Source organism: Medicago truncatula, chromosome 2 (genome assembly GCF_003473485.1).
Source record: "Medicago truncatula cultivar Jemalong A17 chromosome 2, MtrunA17r5.0-ANR, whole genome shotgun sequence".
Taxonomy (NCBI): Eukaryota; Viridiplantae; Streptophyta; class Magnoliopsida; order Fabales; family Fabaceae; genus Medicago; species Medicago truncatula.
Genome location: NC_053043.1, coordinates 4,734,157 through 4,759,945, shown reverse-complemented (window position 1 = coordinate 4,759,945; position 25,789 = coordinate 4,734,157). Strand labels below are relative to the sequence as shown.

Sequence of the window (25,789 nt, the reverse complement as noted above, 5' to 3'; positions counted from 1 at the left end):
GGAAAAATGTATTAGTTAAAGTAATCACACCAGACTATATTGCTCCCCAACTGAATAATGTTATTCATCTTTAATTGAGCAACAAAACTTGTGGTTTGCACGGTCACAAAATATAACATAAATACTACTCCTTCCGGTCTTATTTACAAGAGAAAGTTAACTTTTTAAATACATTGAATAATGTATGTATCTAATCAAGAACCTATACCAAATATATAAATTATTTAATATATATAAAAAGTTAATTGTTTCTTGTAAATAGGACCGGAGGGAGTACAATGCAACAAGAAAATAATTAAAGATTAACAATGCAAATAAAATGTATCGTAAAAAACCAATTTGGGAAAAATAAAGGGAACTTCTACAGTACACTCACAAAATGAGGTGTATTGATACTCCTGCTTCTTAATTATATAAACGAACGATAATTTTTTATGTAGTAAATAACTATTTGTCAATATTTATATTTTATAGAACAACATTTCATAAGAAAAAACATCATTAGATTGTTTATAAGAATCATAGTAACTTTTTTTTACATATTATCGTAAAAAATAATGAATGTTCTCAATTATGAGTGATAAAAATTTAAAAAAATAAAAAATTATTTCATTGACACTTTTGATGAATAAGATTTAGTTATTATAATTATAAATGATAATTTTTTTTTCTTTCAAAAAACAACTTATTTAACTATGAATTTAAAGAGTGAGTGTACCGGTACACTCAAATATAGTGGGTGTACCATAAAATTTGCCAAAAATAAAACTTAAAGGATTAATTCAAAATAAAAGGTTTTAACCAATTATTAAATTCTAAATTGGCTTTTAAGTTATTTTATTGATGTTCCTTAAAAAAAAAAAGTTATTTTATTGATGTGTCGTCGTCAAATGGGATTAAGTTTTTTAAGTTGGATTAAAATTGATCTATGAACTCAAATATCTTTAGTTATTTTATTTAACTTTAAGAATTTAGTTTAGTCTCAAATCTTTAAAATCGGTCAATTTGAGCCCTTGTAACTTATATATATGTGAAAGCAATTTGGTCCCTTTTACGTAGTTAGTTTGACTTTGACTAACAAAGTAGACATTAAGGACCAAATTATTTTAAATGATTTAGTTAAGAGATTAATTTGATCGATTTTAAAGTTCTTTTTTTGAATTGGTTTTAAAGTTTTTATTTTTTGACAAAAGTAAACGATATTCATTCATTCAAATTGATAGAGTACATCGATACAATACAAATCCAAATTCGCTAAAAACAAAAAGGATGAATCTGTGAACAAACTCACAACATCCATGTTAATAGCATAAAACAACAAAGTATCTATGCCTACAAATATGACTAATGTGACAATATTCAAGTCTTCAGTATACTCATGTCTCCGGATCTGCAACGTTGACGACGCCAAAGTCATTGTCATTGATCGGATCTGCACTTGCTCAAAACTAATCTTTCAACCTGAATCAAATAAACACCGCACTAAGACCGAAAGTAAAAAACACACCGCACAAAGACGAGAAATCAAAACAAACAGAGTCATTCAGAGACGACGAAATCACAAAAACAAACGGAAAAAAACAGAAAATATGTGAAATTACTTATTTAATTAGGATGGAAGGAAAAACAACTCGGAGGGGTGATTTTGGGGTCAATTGACCCTAAATCACCCCTCCGACAAAAAAAAGAAGAAGAACAAGAAAAAGAAGAAAAAAAAAAAGTGACAGCTAAGGTTTGAGAAGAAGAAAAGAGAGAGAGATTGGTTTTAAAGTTATATGACCTAACTGAAAATAAGTTAAGGAATATATTTAAAGCCTTTTTTTTATCTATGTATGTCCATAACCGGTCTGCATAGTCCACCCCCATTGTTGCTTTTGCATAGTCAATTTTCCGGTTCTGATTAAAGTGATAACCCCGCACTAAAGCCTGAAGGGCAACCTGGTTAACGTGCTCTTCTCTTTTACTTATCCATTGGGTTATCCAGCAATCATGGTAGTGGAAAAGTATTTTCTCCATGTTGGTTCATGTGAATGGAATGGAAAAACCCTCTTTTATAGCATGAATGTTCAAATAAATCAAGAATGATATTTTTATTGAATATGGTGAAAACCCAAAAAAAGAGGGAGTTTGAATAAGGTTTTTGACATTATTTATTTATAAAATTGTATATAATGTTTCTTTTGAAAAAGAAAAACATGTTTTAAAACACGTTTCAAAAAGATGATCACAAGTTTTAAATAGAAGAATTGAAAGAAAGAGGCGATCAAAGCAAGTTACAAGTTACACTCTTAAGATACAAATAATTTTGCTCAAAATATTAGTGGAAATTAATTTATAAAAAGAGAAATGATATTTGTACAACCACTTTGTGACAACTTTTTGACAACTTCCTCTATCATACTCACATTATCATCTTATTCTCTCTCTTCCTTTTTCTCTCTCTATTGTTTTTAATGAAAAGAGAGAGAGAAAAAAGTTGTCATAGTTCTTGACAAATGACCTTTTTAGGGTGAAGCCTACGTTACCCTATCTTGTTTAGAGGGTAATTACCCTCTTATGATATGAACCAATCAAAATGTAATATACATAGATAACATTAAATGTCAAATAAATGAGTACATTTTTTTTTTCTTTCTAAAAATAAAGGAGTTAATCTTAATCTTTTTTTTTTTTTGAAGGAGAGTTAATCTTAATCATAAGGTAACTTTTAATACTTTTAATTTTTATTTAATTTTTTTTTTAAACTTGAAAATGATTTAATTTATTTTTTTATGTTAAGGTGTTCAATCTTAATTAATTTACACTACAAGACTTATAACAAATAAAATTTTACATCAAATTTCTTTCATTTGGATGTCCTTAAATTCATCATTTACATTCATAAAATTTCTTCCATTCCAGAACCTCGAACGTGAGAACAAAAACATCTCCTTCATTCAAATTTCTTCTTCTTTATTCTTCCATATTGATCAATTCTTGTTTCTTTTTCATTATTCTTCCCATTTTGATCGTTCAATTTTGTCGTTCCAAATTGCCGCAATTTCCAATTATAGTGAGAATTGTCGTTGTTTCTAGAACCATGTCAGGTATCGTGACTTATTTTTTTATTTAAGCAGCCAACCTAATATAATATGTTAACACGCATAGACATGCCTCACTATCAGCAAAAACCTTTAAGTTCAAACAAAAGAACAAAAGCCTCATCACATAACCATTTCAGCAGCTACCAAAAAAATGCTAGCAAACTCTCACAACATCACAGCGACAACATCTGCTAGCAGCCCTCAAAATACAACGGATGACTTACTCAATTGTTATAATTAACTACCTCACAACCAAGAAAAATCAAATCAAAAAGAAAAATCAAGTCACCATACCTGACATGATACTGGAAATAACGGCAATTCTCACGATATTTGAAATCAAACGAACGACGACGATTCTCACGAAAATTGAAAATTGCGGCAGTTGGGAACGACAAAATTGAACACTCAAAATGGGAAGAAGAAATTTTATGAATATAACTGATAAATTTAAGGACATTCAGATGAAAGAAATTTGATGTGAAATTTTAATTGTGCAAAGCTGCTCTCAATTTTGGAGTTGTTTTTATGCCGGACTTGAATATTGAGTTAGAAAATAATAATAATAATAATAATAATAATAATAATATACAGCGTGATAAACTATATAACTAAATCTTTTTTTTTTTATGAAATTAAATCTCTTTCTCTATAGGGTTTTGATTTTTGTGTTTAAAAGAAGATCATTTGAAGTGAATATATCATTAATTCATGATATTTGGAGATATATTTGTGTAGAAATTTTTTTGATTCAATGAAGATGATGAAGATTAAAAGGAAGAAGATGAAGATGATGAACATCTTCATCATATTTCTGGATTTGTTTCATTTTTAATAAAAATATATTTTAAAAAATAAAATTATGTATTTTTTTTTAATAAAAAAAATGTGAAAAAGGATGTATATGTTCTTTTATAAGAGATAAAAGACCTAAGCGGAAAAATAAAGATAAATGACCCAAATGTAACAAATAAATAAGATAAAGGATCTCTAATGTAATCATGTCTATAATTAAATAAAAATTAAAAGTATTAAAAATTACCTTAGGATTATAATTGATTCTTTTTTTAGAAAAAAAAAAATTGACTCATTTATGATATTTAATGTTTGCAATATATATTGCATTTTAATTGGTTGATATCATGAGAGGGTAAAATACCCTCAACAAGAGAGGGTAATCTAAAAAAAAAACTTTTTTAGGGCACAAAATATGATCGTTGTGGGTAGAATTTAGCTAGGACGAATCACACGGGTCTGTACTCTCTACAACTTGAGGAGCTTTTTTCATTGCATTTCAAATCTTCTCCGTATTAAGGACAACAAAGGAAACTTATTCTTATTATTACATCATATTATAAAATTCATCAAAAAGTAGTACTATATAGTAGGATAAGCAGCATGTACAGCAATGCTACATTGACCTCCAGTTGCACTACTTTCCCTTAGCACCTTCATGTAGCCTTTCTCACCCCATGTTTCACCCCAAGAATTCTTAATCAACCAATACTTCTTCCCTGCTTCACTTACCCCATAACCAATTATAGTAACTGCATGGTTCAACTTGGGTCCACAACTTCCTTCATAAACCCCTCCCATGTAGTGATGAAAATCATAACTAGTAGAGATGGCAACTGATACTGGTTGTTGTAGCACAGCTCGTAGTAGTTGTTGTTCGTCATTGGCAGGTACCTTAAAATAACCATTTATTTGGGCTGCGCCTGGTATTTGACCTAATTGACACGTTTGAACATCATTAGCTTTGTATGGATAATCATCTTCTTTAACAATACCTCTGGATTTTATTATTGAATCAAAGGCAAGAACAAAATCGCCACCACCACACCCGGAGCTTTGCCTATCACAATCAACTAATTGTTGCTCTGACAATGAGATCAAATTACCATTTTTTATTTTCACAATACCTTCTACGGCTGCCACGGCTGTAAAAGCCCAACAACATCCTACAACACATATTGATTAAATTAATAAATAATAATAATAATAATAATAATATATGATTCTGAAATTAAATTTGCTTCATTAGACAAGTCAGTCACTTTTCATAAAACCCTTACACTACTATTTCTTTTGTCATAACCTTCCAGTTCTTAGGGAAAAGGTATTATGCTAATCTCGAATTTAGTCTAGAGATAAATAAAATCTGACTAATGATTACTTTAGTTAGGATTTAAACTCAGGTTCCTGAATAATTCTACTTTAAAAGTTGAATGTAATTAGTAGTTAGATAAATGATGTTTCTTTAAGATTAAAAAAAGTAAGCAAAAAGGGTCACTGTAGCTAACTTGGATGATGCATTTATGTTTCAAAATTTCATGGTCCAAGATGACTTATAAAATCATTTTTTGTTAAGAAAAATATTAAGCAAAAGGGTCACCGTATAGTTACCACATTGTCTTTGGTTTTTGACATCAGTGACAACTCCTTTCTCTCTCCAATCAAAATTTGTTGGGACATCATCATTCAGGTTGAAGGGTATTGCAACTGATCTCATCTTGGAGTCAGAAAGTTGGTCTGAAACTTTGAATCCAGTATGTGAAGCAATAAACTCTTCACTGGTTAAATCAGAATATCGATTTAGGCCAAGTTTGTAACTCTTGTTACCAACATTGTTGAAATTCTCGATATATTCCAAATTCTCCTTGAATATTTTTTTGCGTTTCTCCATCTCAGAACTATTTGTGTATGTGCGTTCATATTTCATCATCCATTGTTGGTGTGCTTCAACAACAGATGATTCGGTCAGTGTTCTAGACATGGTTGGGTATGCACATGCCCACAAAAGGATGATGCAAAACCCTATAAGATGCTTCATTTTTTATTTTTTTGGTTAGCTAATAAAAGAGAATGTTTGTGGAAAAGGATATATGAAGAAAACTAACATAGATACAGCTATTTATAGAATTTAAAATCCAGTTTTTTTATTTAGTGAAATTTAAAATCAAGTTCTGACGTTACAAAATGGAAATTTTAAATCTAGAGGTTGACTAGTAAACTTAAATATCACTTTCTCAGCATTTCTAATCCAAACAAATATACTAGTACTAACTATAGAGAATTTGCTAGCTTGACCGGCTTTTTTGTATTATTTTTTTTTTTACAATTTAAGAGTACCAATTTAATTACAGGTTGGAAATTGATATTGTTCAAACTTGTATAGTGCTTAAAATGCAAAATTTAAAGCAATTATTATTGATCTAGTCATGAGGGATTTGATTATAACATCCATGAGATTTTATGTCCAAACCTCATTACCTCCTTTGTACACAACAAAAAAAAAATGCCAAATTTAAATATGTAGAAATCAAACAAATAACCCTTTAAAAAAAACGGAATCAAACAAATAACTTTGTGTATTTGGATGAAGAAATCTGTTGAGGCAAAGTTGTTTTAGATTGTAATTCAAATAATTTTATTTATTTTTATTTTTCGGATGATAAATTTGGAGTATTTTTAAAATGATTTTTTTTATAAATATTTATTTTAAATATAGATTTAGGGAATTTCAATTATCAGCTAAAAACTAATTTGAAATTCATTTCTATTTTTTGGTACAATTTGAAATTCATTTCTTACTCTATATAAAAAGAATATAGGCTTAATTAATGAATTGGTCCCTTAAGTTATTTGTTGGTTACATTTTGATCCTATAAGTTATTAACGTTACGTTTTGGTCCCTTAACTTATAATCTGTTAGCCAAATAAATCCTTTCCGTTAAATTTTGTAAAATACTGTTAATATTCATCATTAAACCCAGAATTCATCACTCCTTCATCATCAAAACCCAAAATTTATCATCCATTCATCAGCAAAACCCAGAATTTATGAGAAATTCATCACATTCATCCTTAAACCCAGAAAAGTAAAACCTATCAAATCCAAAATGTAAACTGAAAGTACATTCATACCCTCCAAAAACACATCTGCAAGTTTTGTTACCTTCACCAACATAATCAATTGATAAATGGAATATCAATTCGAATTGTCTAGGCAACGCTTTCTTTAGGCTGGGCACTTTGCGTCTATTTTTTGGGTGGTTTTTCTGTTCTGTTATTTTCCACCCTGCTGCGTTTTGACAGTTTTCAGGGACTGTTTGTTGCTGTTTTTTTCTGTCTTGCCCTTCTCCTCTCTTCTTGTGAGGGTTTTGGTGGCTTAATAATATTTGGCTATTAAAAAAAAAAAAAAAAAAAAACAGTCACCAACCGTCATCCTCTAAAAGCAATTTCAACATTCAACAATTTCAAATTAAACATTCATGATAATTTGTTTATGTTTGTGTTATTTTTCTTGTTGTTGCTTTTGTGCTATTATTTTTGTTTCTATGTTTAGTTGATTGTTGAGTTTTTTGTTTATTTTTCTGGGTTTAGATGAATGGATGATGAATTATGAGTTTTGATGATGAAGGAGTGATGAATTCTAGATTTAATGATGAAGATTAACAGTTTTTTACAAAATTTAACATAAAGGATTTATTTGGCTAACGGATTATAAATTAAGGGACCAAAACGTAATGTTAATAACTTATGGGACCAAAATGTAACCAACAAATAATTTAAGGGATCAAATCATTAATTAAGCCAAGATATAATGTAAATGACTAATTAAAAAAAACTTAAAAGAAATAGTCCGAATTTTTTTTCAAAGGATAGCCGACATAATTTTGTATATTTATAAACTTGTGATAATTATACTTAGATGCACCTCCCTATTAAAGGATCAAGCAAAAAAAATTTTTTTTAGGTAAAGGATCAAGCAAATATTAAAAGCTAAAAGAATGTGTTTTAACTGTTATTTATTATCTTTTGCATGTTTAAATGAAGTTACATCCATGTTGAGCTTAGTCTCCAAGGTCTTCGTGCAAAAGTGTTAAAAACCACTATAAATTCTCTTTGTTTTCTACATCCACAAACATATGTTATTATAAATATGTGGTTGCTTTCATCTTATCCGACGTCAAAAAGAAGTTGTCCATCGAAATATTCCTTCAAGAACCACCCATCTAACCCGATCAAAGGCCAACAGCATACCTTAAACTGAATTTTATATGCATCCAAGCATGCATAAAAGAATTTGAACAAATAATAAACAAATATTTTATAAAAAATACTACATTAATGCTGATATTTTTTAAGTATTCATAAGTTTTCAAAATTCTATCATATTGATTTTATATATTAACTAGCGTATAAACGGGCACTCCGTACCCGTTTGTCCGTCCTTCTTGTTGCACTAATGTGTATTAAATTACGAACATTAGTTTTTATAAAATTTTGATTAAAATTAATTTGATTAAGTATAATTAATAGATATTTTGTACTTTCACACTCTAACTAACTATACTTTATTTTTTTACAATAATAAACGATATTCATTAATTCAAATTGATAGAGTACATCAATACAATACAAATCCAAAATTCGCTAAAAACAAAAAGGATGAATCTGTGAACAAACTCACAACATCCATGTTAATAGCATAAAACAACAAAAAATTTATGCCTACAAATATGACTATATTCAAGTCTCCGGAATACTCATGTCTCCGGATCTGCAACGTTGACGACGCTAAAGTCATTGTCATTGATCGGATCTACACTTGCTCAAAGATAATCTTTCAACTTGAATCAAATAAACACCGCACTAAGACGGGAAATCAAAAACACACCGCACAAAGACGGGAAATCAAAACAAACAGATTCGTTCAGAGACGATGAAATCACAAAAACAAACGAAAAAAACAAAAAGTATGTGAAATCACTTATTCAATTAGGATAGAAGGAAATGCAACTAACAAGGGTGATTTTTGAGTCAAAATTGACCCTAAAGGCTTAAATATTGCACTCATCCCTGCAAATATGGTCCGTTTAAGTTTTGGTCCTTGTAAAATAAAAATTCAGAAATCAGTCCCCGCAAAAAAATATGTCTTTTAAAAATATCCCTGGGCCCATTTAAGTCATGACAAGTCACCAAAATGTCTACGTGGCGCACGCTGATTGAACCCATTTTGTAGTTTTTGGTCCCTGCAAAATATTTTGTTTTTTAAAAAGGTCCTTGCAATATTTTTTTCAAAAACAAAAAATTTTGCGGGAACTGATTTCTGAATTTTTATTTTACAAGGACCAAATCTTAAACGGGCCATATTTGCAGGGACGAGTGCAATATTTAAGCCAAAAATTAATAATAAACTATTAATTTAGTCCCTAACCTATTTTAAATAGCCTAAAGACTATAAATTCATATTTTAAGGTGAAAAGGTGAGATCTTCAGAATTCGAGCCTCGACATTTGTATATATTATATAATATCTCTATTAATTAAGATAAATTCACGAAAACAATGCCTAAACTATTAAAATCAACTAAAATGTCATTCAATTTTTCCTTAAAAAAAACAAAAACCAAAAGGTCTTTAACCTATTCTCCCATCCAACTAATTAAATCTTCAATTAACCAAATTGATTGTTTTTCATTATAGTTTATGGATTAAGTTGGTGTATTTTTCATAGTTTGGACACCATTTAATTGATTTTAATAGTTTATAGATTAAAAGGATTAAGATTATTTCTCTTTAAGAAAGTTAAAGAGAAAATTTTAAGCAAAAAAGAAAACATTTAATGCATATACACAAATTTGAATGCAAATATTATCCTTTTTGGGTTATTATTCAAACTTTTTTTTTAAGCCAAAGAGAAAAATATATTAAAAAAGAAAGAGATATAGAGACTATTGGGAGACATAAAACCTAACCTGGATAAAATCCAAAATGGGGATACATCGTTATAAATCAGACCAAGTGAATCAGTCCTGAAATATCCTAACAAAAATTCACAAATCATGAGCATAACCCAGCGAACCCGCGTACGGGGACGAAACCAGATTACAAAAAAAAAAAAAAAAAGTGAACATTCATCAAGAACAATTAAGATTTAATTTTAGCGAATGGATTGACCGCCAACACCGTAACAAATCCAAGTGCCGACAACTCCCTGCACAAGCAGCAAGCATTAAGCTCTTTCGAGCACGAGGAACCAGAGTGTAAGCGAACAAGTTGCCTTGAAACCTGCAGATCTCAACAAATCTGGAATCATCAGAGAGTCAAGCGTACATGCCACCAAACACAACAAGTTACAATCTGACGCGTTAGAACTCAGATCGTGGGATGAGTCCAATACGTTAGTAACCAAACAGACCCTTTCGGGTTTAACAGAACCGAACCCTTTCGGGATTATGAAACCAAAGCAAAAGGTCAAGTCTGCACCCATCAATCTCAGCTCTGAACAACAAAACACAAAAACAAAAGAAATACCGAAAGGGAAAAAAGACAGCAATATAAACACATACAACAAACAACAATACAAAATAGAAGATAGAACCCATTCTTCGGCGTGGAGGAGTCGACGAATCTGGAACGAAACCTCCGAAAACGAACCAGTAGATTGAAAGCGCAAACCACCAAAACCAGAACAAACCTTGCAGTAGAACGGCGGCGAAAGCGTCGACGGAAAACTGATGAGGAAGCGCAGGGATGATCGGTTGCTGGAAGAGAAAAGGCACAAAAAACCCCTAAGGAAACGCCGACGAGAGGCACAACGACGACGAAAAAACAACGGTGGTACGGCCAAACGACGTCGCACCACCAGCATGAAGGTTACATCTTGTTTTCAAGGTTTGGATGATAGGGGAAGAGAAATGGGATCGGAGCTGTGTGTTTTGCTAAGGCGGTGGAAATGTTTTGTTCTCTTCTGTTATACCCTGATTTTGGACCTAAAAATACTCGTTCAAACTTCTTTTTAACACTGATATTTGTCAATTCGCTGTTGTGTTTCTCTTTTTAAACGAATTTTACTGCCTCTGTCTTTTCTGACATTCCAAGTCCTTTAAGAACTCTCTAAAACGTCGCGTTACTTTTTCTTGCATTTTATTTCAAAAATCATACAAAAAGGGTATTTTGGTCATTTCCTGCAGTGGAACCCATTTTAGTCCCCGTGATTGCCTCTGAGTCTTTTCAACTTGTCTGTACGAATTATTGTTGAGTCTTTGTTTAAAAAAATCATTTCAAAAATTGCATCTGAGTCAGTTTAGTCCCTAGGGGCATTTTGGTCTTTTCCTGTCAAAATTTTGACAGGGAGGTATTTTGAAATACCTCATGTCAGTATTTGGTTCGTTTTAGTCCTTTTGTTGATTTTATTTTAGGTTTCACTTTACGTTTTGTCAGGTTACCAATTTTATTCCAATTTTATTTTTTATTTTGCATTTTGGTCCTCAAAGAAGTCCAAAATTGCTTTTCAGTCCAGAACTTTTTATTTTTTGCATTTCAGTCCTTTTTGGTTAATTGCAGTTTAGTCCTTAAGTTTTTGTTTTTTGCAGAAAGGTCCCAAATTCATTTCAAGTCCGAGGCCGTGCCATCTTCATACAAATCCAGATGTCACCACCTCATTGGTCCAAGGTCACACATGTCAGATTATAAATAGTGCACAGTGCCACACAGGTCCATTAATCACACGCCAACTCAACAAACACAATCAAGCTTTCTCTCTCCTTTCTGTTAGGATCAAAAGATCAAAAATTCCCAAGAACACGAAGAACACAAACCCTAATTTTCTGCAGAAATCATAGAAATTCATCAGAAATCAACGAATTTCACATCAATCCTCAGAGATTCGTGTGAATCTTCATCACTGGATTGGAGATTTCCCTACAATTCCAAGTGCGAGCTCACATTGAAGCAAGCTCAAGCACTGATCACAGGGATTCTCACGTGGATCTAAGAAGCAAGAAGCAAGCTCAAGCACGTAATCACAGAGAAAGAATCGGAGAAGATGAAGAAACCAAGCCAGTAAACCGATTTATTTTCGGTTCAAAAAAGCAACCAGAAATCATCAAGAACAAATCGAAGTTTTCCGAAGAAACTCAGCAGAATCTCCATTAAAACTCAGGTAAAACTCATTTTTTCTCTTTAATGGCGTTAATCATAGTTGAACCTGCATGCAAACGAACAAACCAGATCTAAAAAGTTTCCAGAACAGAAAACGAACTGAACCGTATGCGCAAGATCTAGATCCATAAGGACTTAGACTTTGCAAGCAAGAACAAGCACCAGAGAAGTAACAAACACGAAACGATGTAGATCCTTAAGAGTTTGAACGTACTCATTCAAAACCCTAAAAAAAAAAAAAATTCAAAACCGTATGAAAATTCTCCGATCTACGTCGTTTCAGGCTTTGTTTGTGAAAATCAATGTCAGATTCGTGTTTAGGGTTTAAAAACGAACAAGAAAATGTAAAAAAAATTGAATTCTGGGTGTTTTGCTCGTCGGAACCCTAACTTCTCGCCGGAGAAGATGAAATTTCCGGTGGAACCTTCATCTTCTCCGGCCAACAACCACCGGAGGAGGGAGGAGAGAGGTGAGAGGTCTGAGAGAAGAGAGAAGTTTAGAGAGAGAGAGAGATGAAAGAAATGAATTGGACCGGTGTCCATATGCTTATATAGACGCCTGAACCGGTCCGGTTCATTTTGTTTTCATCCTGGACCGTAGGATCTAGGGTTTTGTTGTTTGAATGGCTGTGATGCTTTGTTTCCATGTGCTTGATCTGTGTTACCATGCGCTGCTTGTTTTGAACCGTCAGATCTAGGTCTGGATCAATCTAACGCCTCTGAGGCCTTTGGACGATCCAGGCCCAGTCTGCATTGGGTTTTGGGTTGGGCTTAAGGTTTCCTTTTACGTTTTTACCTTTTTCTTGCTATCTGCACCCCTACTTTTTGCTATCTGAACCTGTTTCTTGCTCACATATTTTTACAAAAATTCCTAAAAATCCTAGGTGTTTCTTGATACATTTTTGGTATTTTTATGGTGTTTTGCATGTAAAAAAAAATGGTAAAATGGCATGAATTAATTCCCATGTGTTTTTACATTTTTGGTATTCTTTTGGTTATGTTTTTTTTGTTCTTGACACTTTGATATGTGACATGGATGATTGATATACAATATTGTGATGAATATGCCTCTGATCATGTGTCCTTTTTGCTGTTTTTGGATATGATTTTGTAAATTTCTTGTTTTGCAAACAATAAGTGTTTGTCTTAAGGAATAAAGTGTCAAATTTCTCTATGAATTTGGTGTGATACTTTGCTTGCATATGTCTCTATTAATTTCATGTCATGGCTTGAAACAAAATCTCTTTCAAAATTGCCATGATGTGAGAATTATGGGTCACAAGCACATTTAGGTATCATATCAAATTTTTTAGGTTTTTACCACTTTATTACTTTTCTTTTTTTTTTGCCATTCTTATGCAATTTCTTTTTGTTTATTTCCTACTATTTTGTGCCTTATGATTACTAACCATTTCATTTCATGTGCCATACATTTCATAAGCATTTCACAATTCCATTCCTATTCCTCATAGTTTAGGGTTTATCTCTTTTATTTCAATGTTACTTTGGCATGTAATATTTTAGATAGTTTTAATTTCTTTTAAGATTTTTGCAAGACCATAGAATGTATCTAGGACAATGTAAAGGACTATGGACTCTCTAATAATGTACACCGACACAAGCACCGACACTCGCACACACGTTGCATGATTATCGATTTAGGTGTATGTTTAGGAATTCGACGCCTAGTGAAATTTCTCCTTCGAAATAGGCTAAATTTTTCAAACAAACTTTGGAGTCAAAACTCCAATGCCTTTTTGTGAAATAAAAATAAAGATCAAATTCGACATTTTTCTTTTATGCCTTATGGCTTCTCTCCTCCTTTTCAAAAATCATTTTCCAAGTAAAATAAAAACCTCAATCATCTTCTCTCCTCATTCTTCACTCAAATAAAATCTCTTCTTTTCAATAAGTAGGCAATAAAAAATAAAGCGTAGAAATAAGCTTAGGAGAACGGTTCTTATGGAGTACCATAATCGCTCCGGGTGCCTAACACCTTCCCGTAGCGAAAACGACCCCCGAACTTAGAATCTAAGGGTTTTTTTCTCAATTTTGCCCTTCCCAAGAAAAAATAGAGAATATCAAAGATTGAAAGGTTCAAGCCAAATTAATGACTTGACACCCGAAAATCGCGATAACATCTTCCCTTCGTGAAGATTGACATTCACCTATTATTTAAATATTTAATGTAAATATTACCATATTTAAGTTCTTAACCAGTGCCCCGAAAACATTGGTTAATATGACCCTTGTTATATTAGTTTTTTTTCTTCTCTTTATCAGAACTTGAACGTTAATTAGAACTCCAACTAATTTCTTTTTTTGTCTAGACGTGAACTCTAGACTTTCAACTCCTTGACCCTTATCAAACCAATTGAGCTGATCAAGGAGAAATTATTTATTAGAAAACAAGTGACTATCCCAAACAAAAGAGCAACCTAATTAACGTGTTTTTTTTTTGGGTGATCCATCTTCTAACGTATTAATTACCTGGAAGTAGTTTTGTTGATGACAACCGAACAATCTCCAACTTTCTACTTAGACATGTTCTCAAGGTCTATGGTTTTTTGGATCCAAATATGAGTGAGACCTTTTTTTTGTTTTACAATATATTCCGTTTCCACTAACGTGGTCCAGAAGGATTTTGTAACTATTCCCATGCAGCCTCCATATAGACCATAGACCATAGATGGTGAAAGTGAAACTGTTGTAAACATCTGAATTTTTCCAATTTCAATTCCAAACCGAATGAGACAGCAAATCGATTTACTAAACTCGCATATTAAACAAACAAAAGGGCCAGAAAAATGAAAACGCTTGATAATTGTGAACAAAATACGTAATATGTATACTATATGATTTGATTTTAGTTTCATAAATAAGGCCTAAAATGAATGTTACAGGGACTGATTTCAATACAATATGATTTTACAAGGATTAAAACAATATATTTTATAGTTGTAAGGACTAAAAAAAAGGTTTTTATAGAGACTAAAACCTAAATGTCTGATATTTACAGGGACCATTTACGTATTTAAATATAAATTTGTAGAATTTTCAAAATGAACACAATTTTATGATATATATTTTATCGAAGTTAATTTTAGAGAATTTCAATTACCTCCTAAAAACTTATTTGTTCCTTACTCTATGCAAACTGCAAAGTATATTTCGAAATGGTTTTTATAATTCTTTCAAATTATGCAAATCGGTTGATGTATGTTTCAAAATTTGCACATTAATTTGTCTTTATTTATATGTCAAATTTTTTAAATTGATCTATTTCAAATTTGCAAATCGGTTCCTACAAATTTAAATTAAAAAAAAAAAAAAATTCAAAAGTATTCCCCATAACTATAAAAATTCTCATTTGAATCACTTTTTATATATATATTTTATTTATATTTGTATCTCAAAAGTTTCAAAATTTATATAAATAATAGCCAAACATTGTTTAAAAATGAAGGATACTTTAAACTATCCAAACATCAAAATATAGATTCTTTCGAAAGAAAAAAAAAAACATCAAAATATAGATATGAATGAATTGAAACATTTGTTCGGTCTAGAATTCTAATTGTCCTAGAATTTTCGATCATTCCATCCAAACATACTCTTACCGTCTCAAATATACACTAAACTCAGTTTTACATCGCAATTTTTTCAACCCTCAAAGCTTTCTCTTCCCTTTCTCTCCAAACTCGCAAACAAAAGTCTAAATATACAATATTTTATACATCAATACTCGTGTTTTTTTGAAGTTTAATTCTTTTTCTGACCGGCCCTTTAATTTTTACATTATATTGAAGTGTTAGCCTTTCAACCAATTCCATTAAAAAAATCTCGTATAACATTTTAATATTGAAAAAATACACGTTATTCGTTTTTTTTCCCTCTCTTTATTTTTTAATCTAAATTTCCAAATTCGTAAACCTTAAAACTAAAGCACTTAATTTTTCACAGCACTGATTTCATTCAAAAGGAATGGTTCGAATTACGAATCCAAAACGGTGACAATCAATATTTATCTTTTTTTTTTTTTTTTAAGGAAATATTTATCTCTAGTATTGTTGGATGACATCAATGCAACAAGGACATGTTTTTTTAGGCAAAAGAAAGATTAAATTAAATAAAATAAAAAAACAAATACAAAGATCCGGGGACATTAGACCTGACCCAGGTAAAACTCAAGAGGGGATGCATCGATAAAAACAGACCTAGTGGATCAACAACCCTAATCTATTCTAACAAATATTCACCAATCACATGTGCAATCCAACGCACCCGTGTACGGGGAAACCAAGTTACAAAAAATATGAGAGGTAAACATCTGCCAAGAACAATTAAGGTTTAAGTTCGACGAATGGATTGACCGCTAACTCAGTAACAAAGTTCAAGTGTCAACAATTCCATGATCAAAGCAGCAAGCATAAAAGCTCTTTCGAGCATTAAGTATCATAGTGTAGGTAAACAAGACAACTTGAAACTTGCCGATCTCAACAAATCTAAAAACATCAGAGAGTCGAAGTAGTCAGGCCACCTACACAACAGGTTTTAAGCATACACGTAAGAACCCAGATCAAGGGATGATTCCAATACGTTAGTAACACCCGACCATTTCGGGTTTTTGAAATCGACTGACCCTTTCGGGTTTTGAAATTGAACCACATCAAAACGGCCACAAATCTTCTGCCACCCAATCTCAAGTCAAACCAAAAGTGAACAAACACGTACCAAACATATGCCGACGAAAAAGATCCGACGACTCACAAACACCACCACCCATTGAACAACCGAAACAAAAACACACAAAACAGAAACCGACGAACATCAGCGACAACACTGCCCCCAAACAACAACAACGCCACTGACTGATCAAACCACCGGTGCAAACGCAAATAACACCTACCATAACAGCATAAACCCATAAACGTTAACCTGCAAAACACAAAAGCGGCAAATCACACTAACCAAATCAACATATACAACCAACAGAATCACCCGAAGCTAATAAAAGTTGAGCGGGCGAAACAAACTGAGGAAGGAAAGACAAGTTGCCGGATGTAGAAGGGGAATATAGGTGAATCGGAGAAAAAGGATCCTCATCTCCTCAATGCCGTTGAAAAACTACATCGTGGAGAGGTGGGATTTGGATTTGGGAGAGGAGATGGAAAATAGAGGTGGAGGTCGGTTTGTGTTTAGAGAGAGAGCAGTGATATATGTACAACTCTTTGGTACAACTTTTATAACAACTTTAGTTTTCTCTCTTTTGATTGGTCAAAAATATTGGAGAGAGAGAAAGGAAGAGAGAGAATAAGAAGATAATGTGAGTATGAGAGAGAAAGTTGTAAAAAAGTTGTTAAAAAATGGTTGTACATATATCATTTCTCTTAGAGAGAAGGGAGAGGTTTCAGCGTTTCTTAGTTAAAAGACTAATGAAGTAAATAAAATAATGAAGGATTATTTTGAAGAAAAAAATAAAGGGCTAATAATCATTATTAACGAGTAACCACAATAGTCATTTAATGTATCGAAATTTTAAAATAGAATGTGATTGTGTCTCTGTTAGTCAAAGTAGTCATTGACATTAAAATTCTCTATTAATATTGTGATACTAGTCTCTCAATATACTTATTGACATATTAGTTTTTATAAGTACTTGTTTATTGTCATACCGATCTCTATAAAAAAGAGTGGCTGTCAACATTGAAGAAGTATTTTAATGTAAAAGACTTTTTGTTACTCAATACAATTGATACGCTTCTTTGCATATACGTTGTTTTAGTTAAGATTTTTTTTAGGTGAGTTTGCTCATATTTGGCCCGATTATATGTTGTAATAAGGTTGGAGAGCTTTGCAATTTAATTTTTCTACCTTTGATAAAAAATAAAAAAAAAAGGACAAAAAATACCATTAACCCAAAAGTAACCTTAGACGACTAATCCAAAAAAAACAAAAGAAAACTTAAAAACTACAAACTTCATTTTGCATATTTTAATAGTTATAAATTCATAATTTAAATCATGTTTTCGATTTTTAGGTTGAATAATTATTGGTTAAACTATCTTCCGCTTACGCCTAACTCCGGATTACAAGGGTGCATTTCCCGTAGAACCAGATGGTTAACATCAAAAAAGAAAAATCCTGAAGTACAAACATCTGAAACATTTTCTCTACATTTGCATTTGTTGTTAAAACTCAGGCTTAAGCTAGTGAAATACTGATGTGGCAAATCAGTTGTGTTGTGGAATTAGAATCATCTATGCATTGTGGGTCACCAGTCTTACGCGGTTTGCAATTGGAGAGTCCACTCCACTTGTTGATCATAATCAATTTTCCAGTTTTGATTAATTTGGACTATTATATGATATAAGAAAAGTGACATTCCAGAACAAAAGAGCACTCTAGTTAAATGTGCTTGGACTATTATATGACTAATTAATGTGTTCTTGGCTTTGTATTGGCTTATCCGTTGGGTTATCCAGCAATCACGCTTCTGATAGTAACAAGTTTCCCACTAATTTGTTGGTTTAATTGAGTAGTAGTTACCTGGAAATAGTTTTAATGATGACAAATTCTCCAGGTCTGTGGTTTTTTCGATCCAAACATGAGTGGGACCTTTGTTTTGCTTTGCAATATTCTGTTTCTACACATTGAACCAATTAACAATGAAGTAACTATCCATTGTCTTGGTCTTGGAAGTCCAAGAAATTCATTGATCCGTAATATGGAACGTCTATATGGACTATGTCTTAAGCAATTCATTGAACCTCGTCGAATAATCTACAATGAAGTTATTATCATATTTTGGCCGTCCATAATGAAATTGGAGGTCTAACTCATCCTTAAAGTTAGGCCTTCAATTTCATTATGGTATCAGAGCTGTCGATTTCAAATGCCACCTACCGATTCACGCACATCAGAGCCTGTCGATTTCAAAGGCCACCTACCGATTCACGCACCAAGCCTATAGAGTGCTGCTGGACGAGACGTCCGATTCACGCTCCAAAGCCCAAAGAATGCTGGGTGTGACCGGGGTGTATTGGAAAAACCCATGTCCCACATCGGATAGATTAGACTCTTGATAAGAGTTTATATAGAGGAGGCAATCATCAACTTATGAACCAATTTTAAGGATGAGTTAGGCCTCAAATTTCATTAGTCCAAACAATTCATGTATTGTGACTACTTTTTATCTAATAAAAGGAATGGTTTGTTAAGTTGAGTTTATATCATTACTGATTTTTATATAAATGGGGAATTCGATTTTATACTTTAGCATGTCGATTTGTTTCATTAGGCTTTTGTGATTTATTGATAACAGAATGATTTGGTAGCCTCCATATAGACGATGAGTTAGGCCTCAAATTTCATTAGTCCAAACAATTCATGTATTGTGACTACTTTTTATCTAATAAAAGGAATGGTTTGTTAAGTTGAGTTTATATCATTACTGATTTTTATATAAATGGGGAATTCGATTTTATACTTTAACATGTCGATTTGTTTCATTAGGCTTTTGTGATTTATTGATAACAGAATGATTTGGTAGCCTCCATATAGACGATGAGTTAGGCCTCAAATTTCATTAGTCCAAACAATTCATGTATTGTGACTACTTTTTATCTAATAAAAGGAATGGTTTGTTAAGTTGAGTTTATATCATTACTGATTTTTATATAAATGGGGAATTCGATTTTATACTTTAACATGTCGATTTGTTTCATTAGGCTTTTGTGATTTATTGATAACAGAATGATTTGGTAGCCTCCATATAGACGATGAACTTGTTCGGAAGCACTTCAGTTTTCCAGTCCCATGGACCATACATAGTGAAATTGAAAGTGAAAGTGATGTAAACATTTGAATTTTCCTTATTTTGAATTCCAAACCGAATGAAACGGCAAATCAATTTACTAAACACAAGCATATCTTTATCTTTATACTAAGAATTTAGAGTTTTTAGAAATAGCTTATTCTAAAATTCTCTCCTCTAAAGATGTCCACATCATTATAATCCTACTTGACATTTGTTTCAAAAATTCCTCCTAATTTTTAATACAAGCTTAATAATTATAGTTATTATTTAAAAACCGTTTTTTATTTAACATTAAATTGTACATAAAATAGATAGTGGGTTACAATCAAATAATTATTAATATAATTATTATTTCAATTAAAATTTATATATTACATATTAAAAAATTGGTACGTTACAATCAAATAATCATTGATACAATTATTGTTTTGATTAAAATTTTATGTTACTTTAAAAAATTGGTACGTTGCAATCAAATAATAATTATTATAATTATTGTTTCAATTAAAATTTATATGTTACATTAAAAATTTGTACGTTACAATTAAATAATTATTAATATATTTAGTATTCGATTAACATTTATACGGTACATTAAAAATTTGATAGGTTACAAAAATATAATAAATAACTTGAATAAATTATATTTTGAATTTTGGTCCGTTACACTATGACAGTAACCTACTAATTAAAAATTTAATTGTAGTAATTAGTTTTTAAGGTTATATAATTAATTTTTATTCGTTACAAAATTATATTACTTAATATTAATAAGATATTATTCAATTTCAAATGTTATAAAGATAATTTTTTATAGGTTACATGAAATATAATCTAATCGTTTAATGCACATTTATAATATTAAAGAAGTTGATAATATTAATTTTAAAACGGTCAAATTAATAATTAATAGATATTAACCGTTATGGTACTATTTTTCTATATAAATAGTAGCGCTTTTGGGTACGAGTACACAACAATCACAAAATATAGTTCTTCTTTTTCTGTTCTCTGATATCTATATTCTAAGTTATTTATGTAATATTTTCTATTGCAAAGGAAAATGTCTACGAAACACAACTTCATTTTGGACATTGATTGTGAAGGTTGTTCGTGTTTGGTTCGTTCATGACTACAAAAATAAATAAAAAAACTACCATTTTTCATGGAGTTAGTTCTAATGAATCGAAAGTTACTTTTTTCATATTGTATTTTTTTTTTAAAGTATAGTGTTTTAATCTTTGTTATCTAGGGTGATCGAATTGGTGCGTCTATACGAACAATATTGATCTACAAGTTCAAGGAGCAACTCTAAGAGAGAATGATGTTCACGATTTCCTCATTTGATGTTGCTTGCAACAGTGGTTCTTACCGACCATCACGCGTAGAATACAAACTGAATTTCACAATCAACACACAAAGGTCAAATTATCTAAAACTGATTTTGTCCCAACAAACGTGTATTCATTTACACATGCATATGATGTTTTCAATGATTTTTACAACAACTACTTAGTTGGTAAGTGACTATCACTTTCTTCTTTAGGGATAGGAAAATCAATGTTACAAAATCTTTTTTCATCAACTAGGATCACGTTCAATCCTGAAATTATAGAAGTAAATGAACTAAAGAAAATGTATTATTATTTTGGTAGAGAGAATTGTTTGGTCTCACTTTAGTTATGTCTTTTTTATGCTCCATATTTTGGTCATGCTTTAACTTCAAAAGGTTCCATATAGATTATGATAATAGATGAGTTCAGTCTTTATAATGCAAAACAACTCTACATTCAATCGAGGGAATTGACACATATCTTATACCTTTTTATTCCCCGTGTTTAGGATTGTTGGTTTCAATTATGAACTTTGAGAAGGAGGAATGGTTCTTTTTGAAAAATGGAAAATAATGATTTGGAAATCAGAATTACGGTAAAGTAAAAGGACATTAATTTAGAGTGTTTTAATTTGTGACGCTTGACTCCAATAAAATAAAATTGAGGGAAGATATTAAAGAAAATTGTTTTCTCATTTTTTCTTTCTTCAAAGATAATTTGTTTTCGAGAAAAATACTATCTCAAATATTTTTTTGGGACTCTTTCGAATCTTAAATATAAATAAATATTTTTTTTAATCTCAAATCAAATATAACTTACTTTGTATCTATTTAATGTTGTTTATCCTATGTGGTATTGTAGAAATAATCAGATTCAATAATTCAAGACTTTTGTAACAAAAAAAAACCTAAGACTTGCCACAAATGCAATTATTGCTATGATCACAACTCAAGCTTCTCTATCTGGTAACCCTGCAAAGCTAATAAATGGTCCAACTATCTTTCATTTTTTATTTTGAAAGCTTTTAAAATGGATACTCATCATCAAAGAACACCAAAATTATTGAGGTTATTTGACAGCCACCTATCCATAGTTGGATAAAGTGGAACACTGATGGCATAACTTAAGGCAATCCAAGACCAACAACTTCTGTAGGCATCTACAAAAGCAATCATGGAGAGAGTTTTGATTGTTTTGTTTCAAACCTTGCAATTTGTAATGCTCTGTTTGCTTAGATTTTGGTAGTCATTCTTGCAATGGAATGTGTTTACCAGAAAAATTGGCATAATATTTGGATTGAAAGTGATTAAAAAATGTTTACCTTAGCCATCAAGTAATTCAAATTGTTCCTTGGCATATCAAAAATAGATGAATTAATTGTCTTACTCTATTGCAATTAATGAATTTCATGATGTCCTATATGTTCAGATAGGGAAATTGTTGCGCATATAAGTTGAGTATGTACTTTAGACCTGTCTATCAATGATTTTATTTGGTGGTCTTCCACACATGTTCAAATTAGTGAAGATTTGGTTAAGTATAGACTAGGTCTTCTATGTTATAGATTGTCTTAACATTTTGAGGGTTTGGTCGTCCCCCCCTCTTTTTTTTATCCTACTTTTCATTTTAATATATCTATGGTGTGTCCTCCATAGGCTGATAAAAAAAATGTTATTTATCCTAAAATATATTTTAATTCATGTAAGTTTATTTTTAATGACTTTTATATTCTCATGAAAGAAAGTTTTAATAGATGACACTTTTGAGAATGTTGTATTATTTATGAAACCCAGAATAATAATTGATATTCTCCCTTTTATGAAAGTGATAAAATATTTACAAAAGTGCGAAAAGGTAACAATCCACTTTTTGACATTTTTTGTGAGATTTGTATTAGATGCATCTTTTTTTTTTTTTAACAAGTAAAAATGGAATATATATTAACAATGAAGTCGCTTCTTCAGCACAAGATGTGCCTACAGAAGACGATTAAAAATACAAAGATGTTCAACATACGAAGTTAGAGTTATCCAGTGCCCAGACAAACAATAGGGCACGTAAACCAACTATGGACTCCTAAAACATACACGGTGTTAGCAACCATCATCCACCAATAAGAGTGACTTTTTATATTTTTCAAGCAATTGATACATCGAATTCAACTCATTTTTGAACAACCTATTATTGTGTTCAATCCATATAATCCACACACACAAAAGCCAGAGAAGTTGTATAAAAGAGCGTCTGTTAACCGAACCGCCAACCAAAAAAGTGATCTGGTGAAAATGAGCAGCAATATCAAGCGGTCAGCCCCAGACACCCCAAGCCAATCACGAACAAGATGCCATAATTCATAAAAAAAAAACATTGCAAGAAACAAATAAGCGATGAACCGTTTCCACCTCACCACACCCGGCCACACACATATTCCACCCAATCCACATAATTTTTCTATTAGATGCATCTTAAAACTTATATATGTTTGACTATTTTTAAATGAACAGGGAATTCAATTATTTTAACGCGCTGCTATTTAAAAATTTATTAATAATAAATTTATTAAAATTTATTATTTTGTTTCTTAATTATGCTTTTGTTATTGATTGATAGTAGCTTCGAATCCGTATACCCGGTGAAACTTTGTTCATAAGCACTTGAATTTTCCACACCCATAGACCATGCATATAAACACACGGAAAGTGATCACATCAAACTGTTTGAAACATTTGAATTTTCCAACTTTGATTCCAACCAAATGAGACGCAAATCAATTTACTAAACACACATCACAACAAAGCAAATAAATAAATGATACTTTTCTGCAAAACAAAAAGTTGGAAAACAACTTACATAAATAAATAAACTTTTATGTATCATTACTGGTGGATTCTAGGGTGAGGGTCCAATTAAATTCTTCACTGGTGGACCACGAATGAAATGCAGTTGGATTTAATCAAGGGACCAGATTCATTCAAAATAAATATGAGAGCATTTATACTTTTTCACACACAATCTATCTCACCTCTTCCTCTCTTCTTCCTATGATACATTTCATCACCGCTACACCTTTCATTTTTTCTCAGAATTCGATTTACTAAACAACTTCATAAATCATACAACACTTGGTATACTCATTGATCATTGTAGAAGTACAATCTTTGAAGCACCCTTAGTCTCGTAACTAAGAAAATCAGCAATAGAATCCACAAATTTTTTTAAGAAATAACAATCACAATTTTTTTTGAAGAAAATAACAGTCACATTTATTGGCTGAGGTATGATTCAAGGGGACAAATCTCACTTTGACCAAAACCTTTCCGATCTCTATCAAGCATCATAAATTATATTAATTGAATAAAACATGATTATATTCTATTGTTTTGCCTTTTTTTTAAAAGTGTAACAGTGTTGGGTGGTTGGTTCAACCTTGCCATGAATTTCGATACTATAATTCTGAGATAGAAGAACAAATTGGATTGAGAGGAAAACAAATCAGATAAAACTGAAGGGTGGGGTGATCGGACCTGACAGGAGGGAGAGGAGAAGAGGCGAGACAAGATTGTGTGTGGAAAGGTGCATAAGTTTTCATTTTTATTTCTAACAAATCTGGTCCATTCGATAAATTCAACTGTAATTTTTTCATGGTCCACCGGTGAGAGACTTAATTGATCCCTCATCCTTGGGTAATGTTTAAACAAAATTCCTGTAAAGTTTAAGCAATTTTTGCTTAATTTAAAAAACAAAAATATATTAAAATGAGTACAAAATATCTTTATCTCATGGAGCCGAACAAATCTTGAATTCATTTTTTGGGTTTTCAATCTAATTAGAATTATGTAATAGCATACTATACTAATTGTATAAATAGAATTCATTTTTTTGTTTTGAGATTCTTAAAAATACTCCAAAGTCTAAGTGAAATTTATCGATTTGTTTTGATTTATATTATAAGTTGGATTCTATTTGTTTGTTTTTGTTGCAAATTCCAATTTAGGTATTAAATTTCCTGTTTTCTTAATAGTTATTTCATAGACGTAGTTAGGTAAAATTTAACTAAAAATTCATGTGATTCAGTAAAATAAAAAGATAAAAAAATTCCATTATTTTTAAATCTATTCATTTGATTCAATGAAGAGTGATAGCACATCGTGGGATATTTTCTATAAAATAAAAAATCTGAACAAAGTTGAAAGCTTTAGACAAATACCTTGTTCATTTTATCCAACCATTATATACTAGAACTAACTGAGGTTTTAGTACAAAATAGACTTCTTTAGGACATCTTCAAGTTTAGTGGCAACAATTACTACCATGACCTCATCAAATAGCAATCATGATTGCCATTTAAGGCATTCTATAGAAGTTATCATGACTATGGTATTATGAGTAAAGCTGGTATTATTTGTTGAAACTTGAAAGCTAAGACAAAGCTGGTTTTTATATGATATATAATTTAAAACAAGGTGTAACTCTAACAATTTGACAATAAATGAAACATACACGAACTAATAATAATAAATCGAATTACTGGAATAAAATTTGTTGCCTAAAACACACACTAATGTAAAAAAAGTTGAACAAAACTTCTGTTGGTGAAAGATCA

General features: G+C 31.1%; 1 protein-coding gene across 2 annotated transcripts; it reads right to left on the bottom strand.

The window, feature by feature from the left end:
• Positions 1–4,330: 4,330 nt before the first annotated feature.
• LOC11446847 (senescence-specific cysteine protease SAG12) lies at positions 4,331–5,955 on the bottom strand. 2 transcript variants are annotated; one of them, XM_039831151.1, is made up of 3 exons: positions 5,490–5,955; positions 5,006–5,044; positions 4,331–4,813 (listed from the first exon to the last, which is right to left on the bottom strand). In XM_039831151.1, exons 1-3 carry the CDS (start codon positions 5,914–5,916, stop codon positions 4,461–4,463), a joined length of 819 nt encoding a protein of 272 aa, XP_039687085.1. In that variant the 5' UTR covers positions 5,917–5,955; the 3' UTR covers positions 4,331–4,460. The 2 variants fall into 2 exon arrangements, with proteins under 2 accessions (XP_039687085.1, XP_024633323.1); XM_024777555.2 differs by having other exon boundaries at positions 4,331–5,044.
• Positions 5,956–25,789: the final 19,834 nt, after the last annotated feature.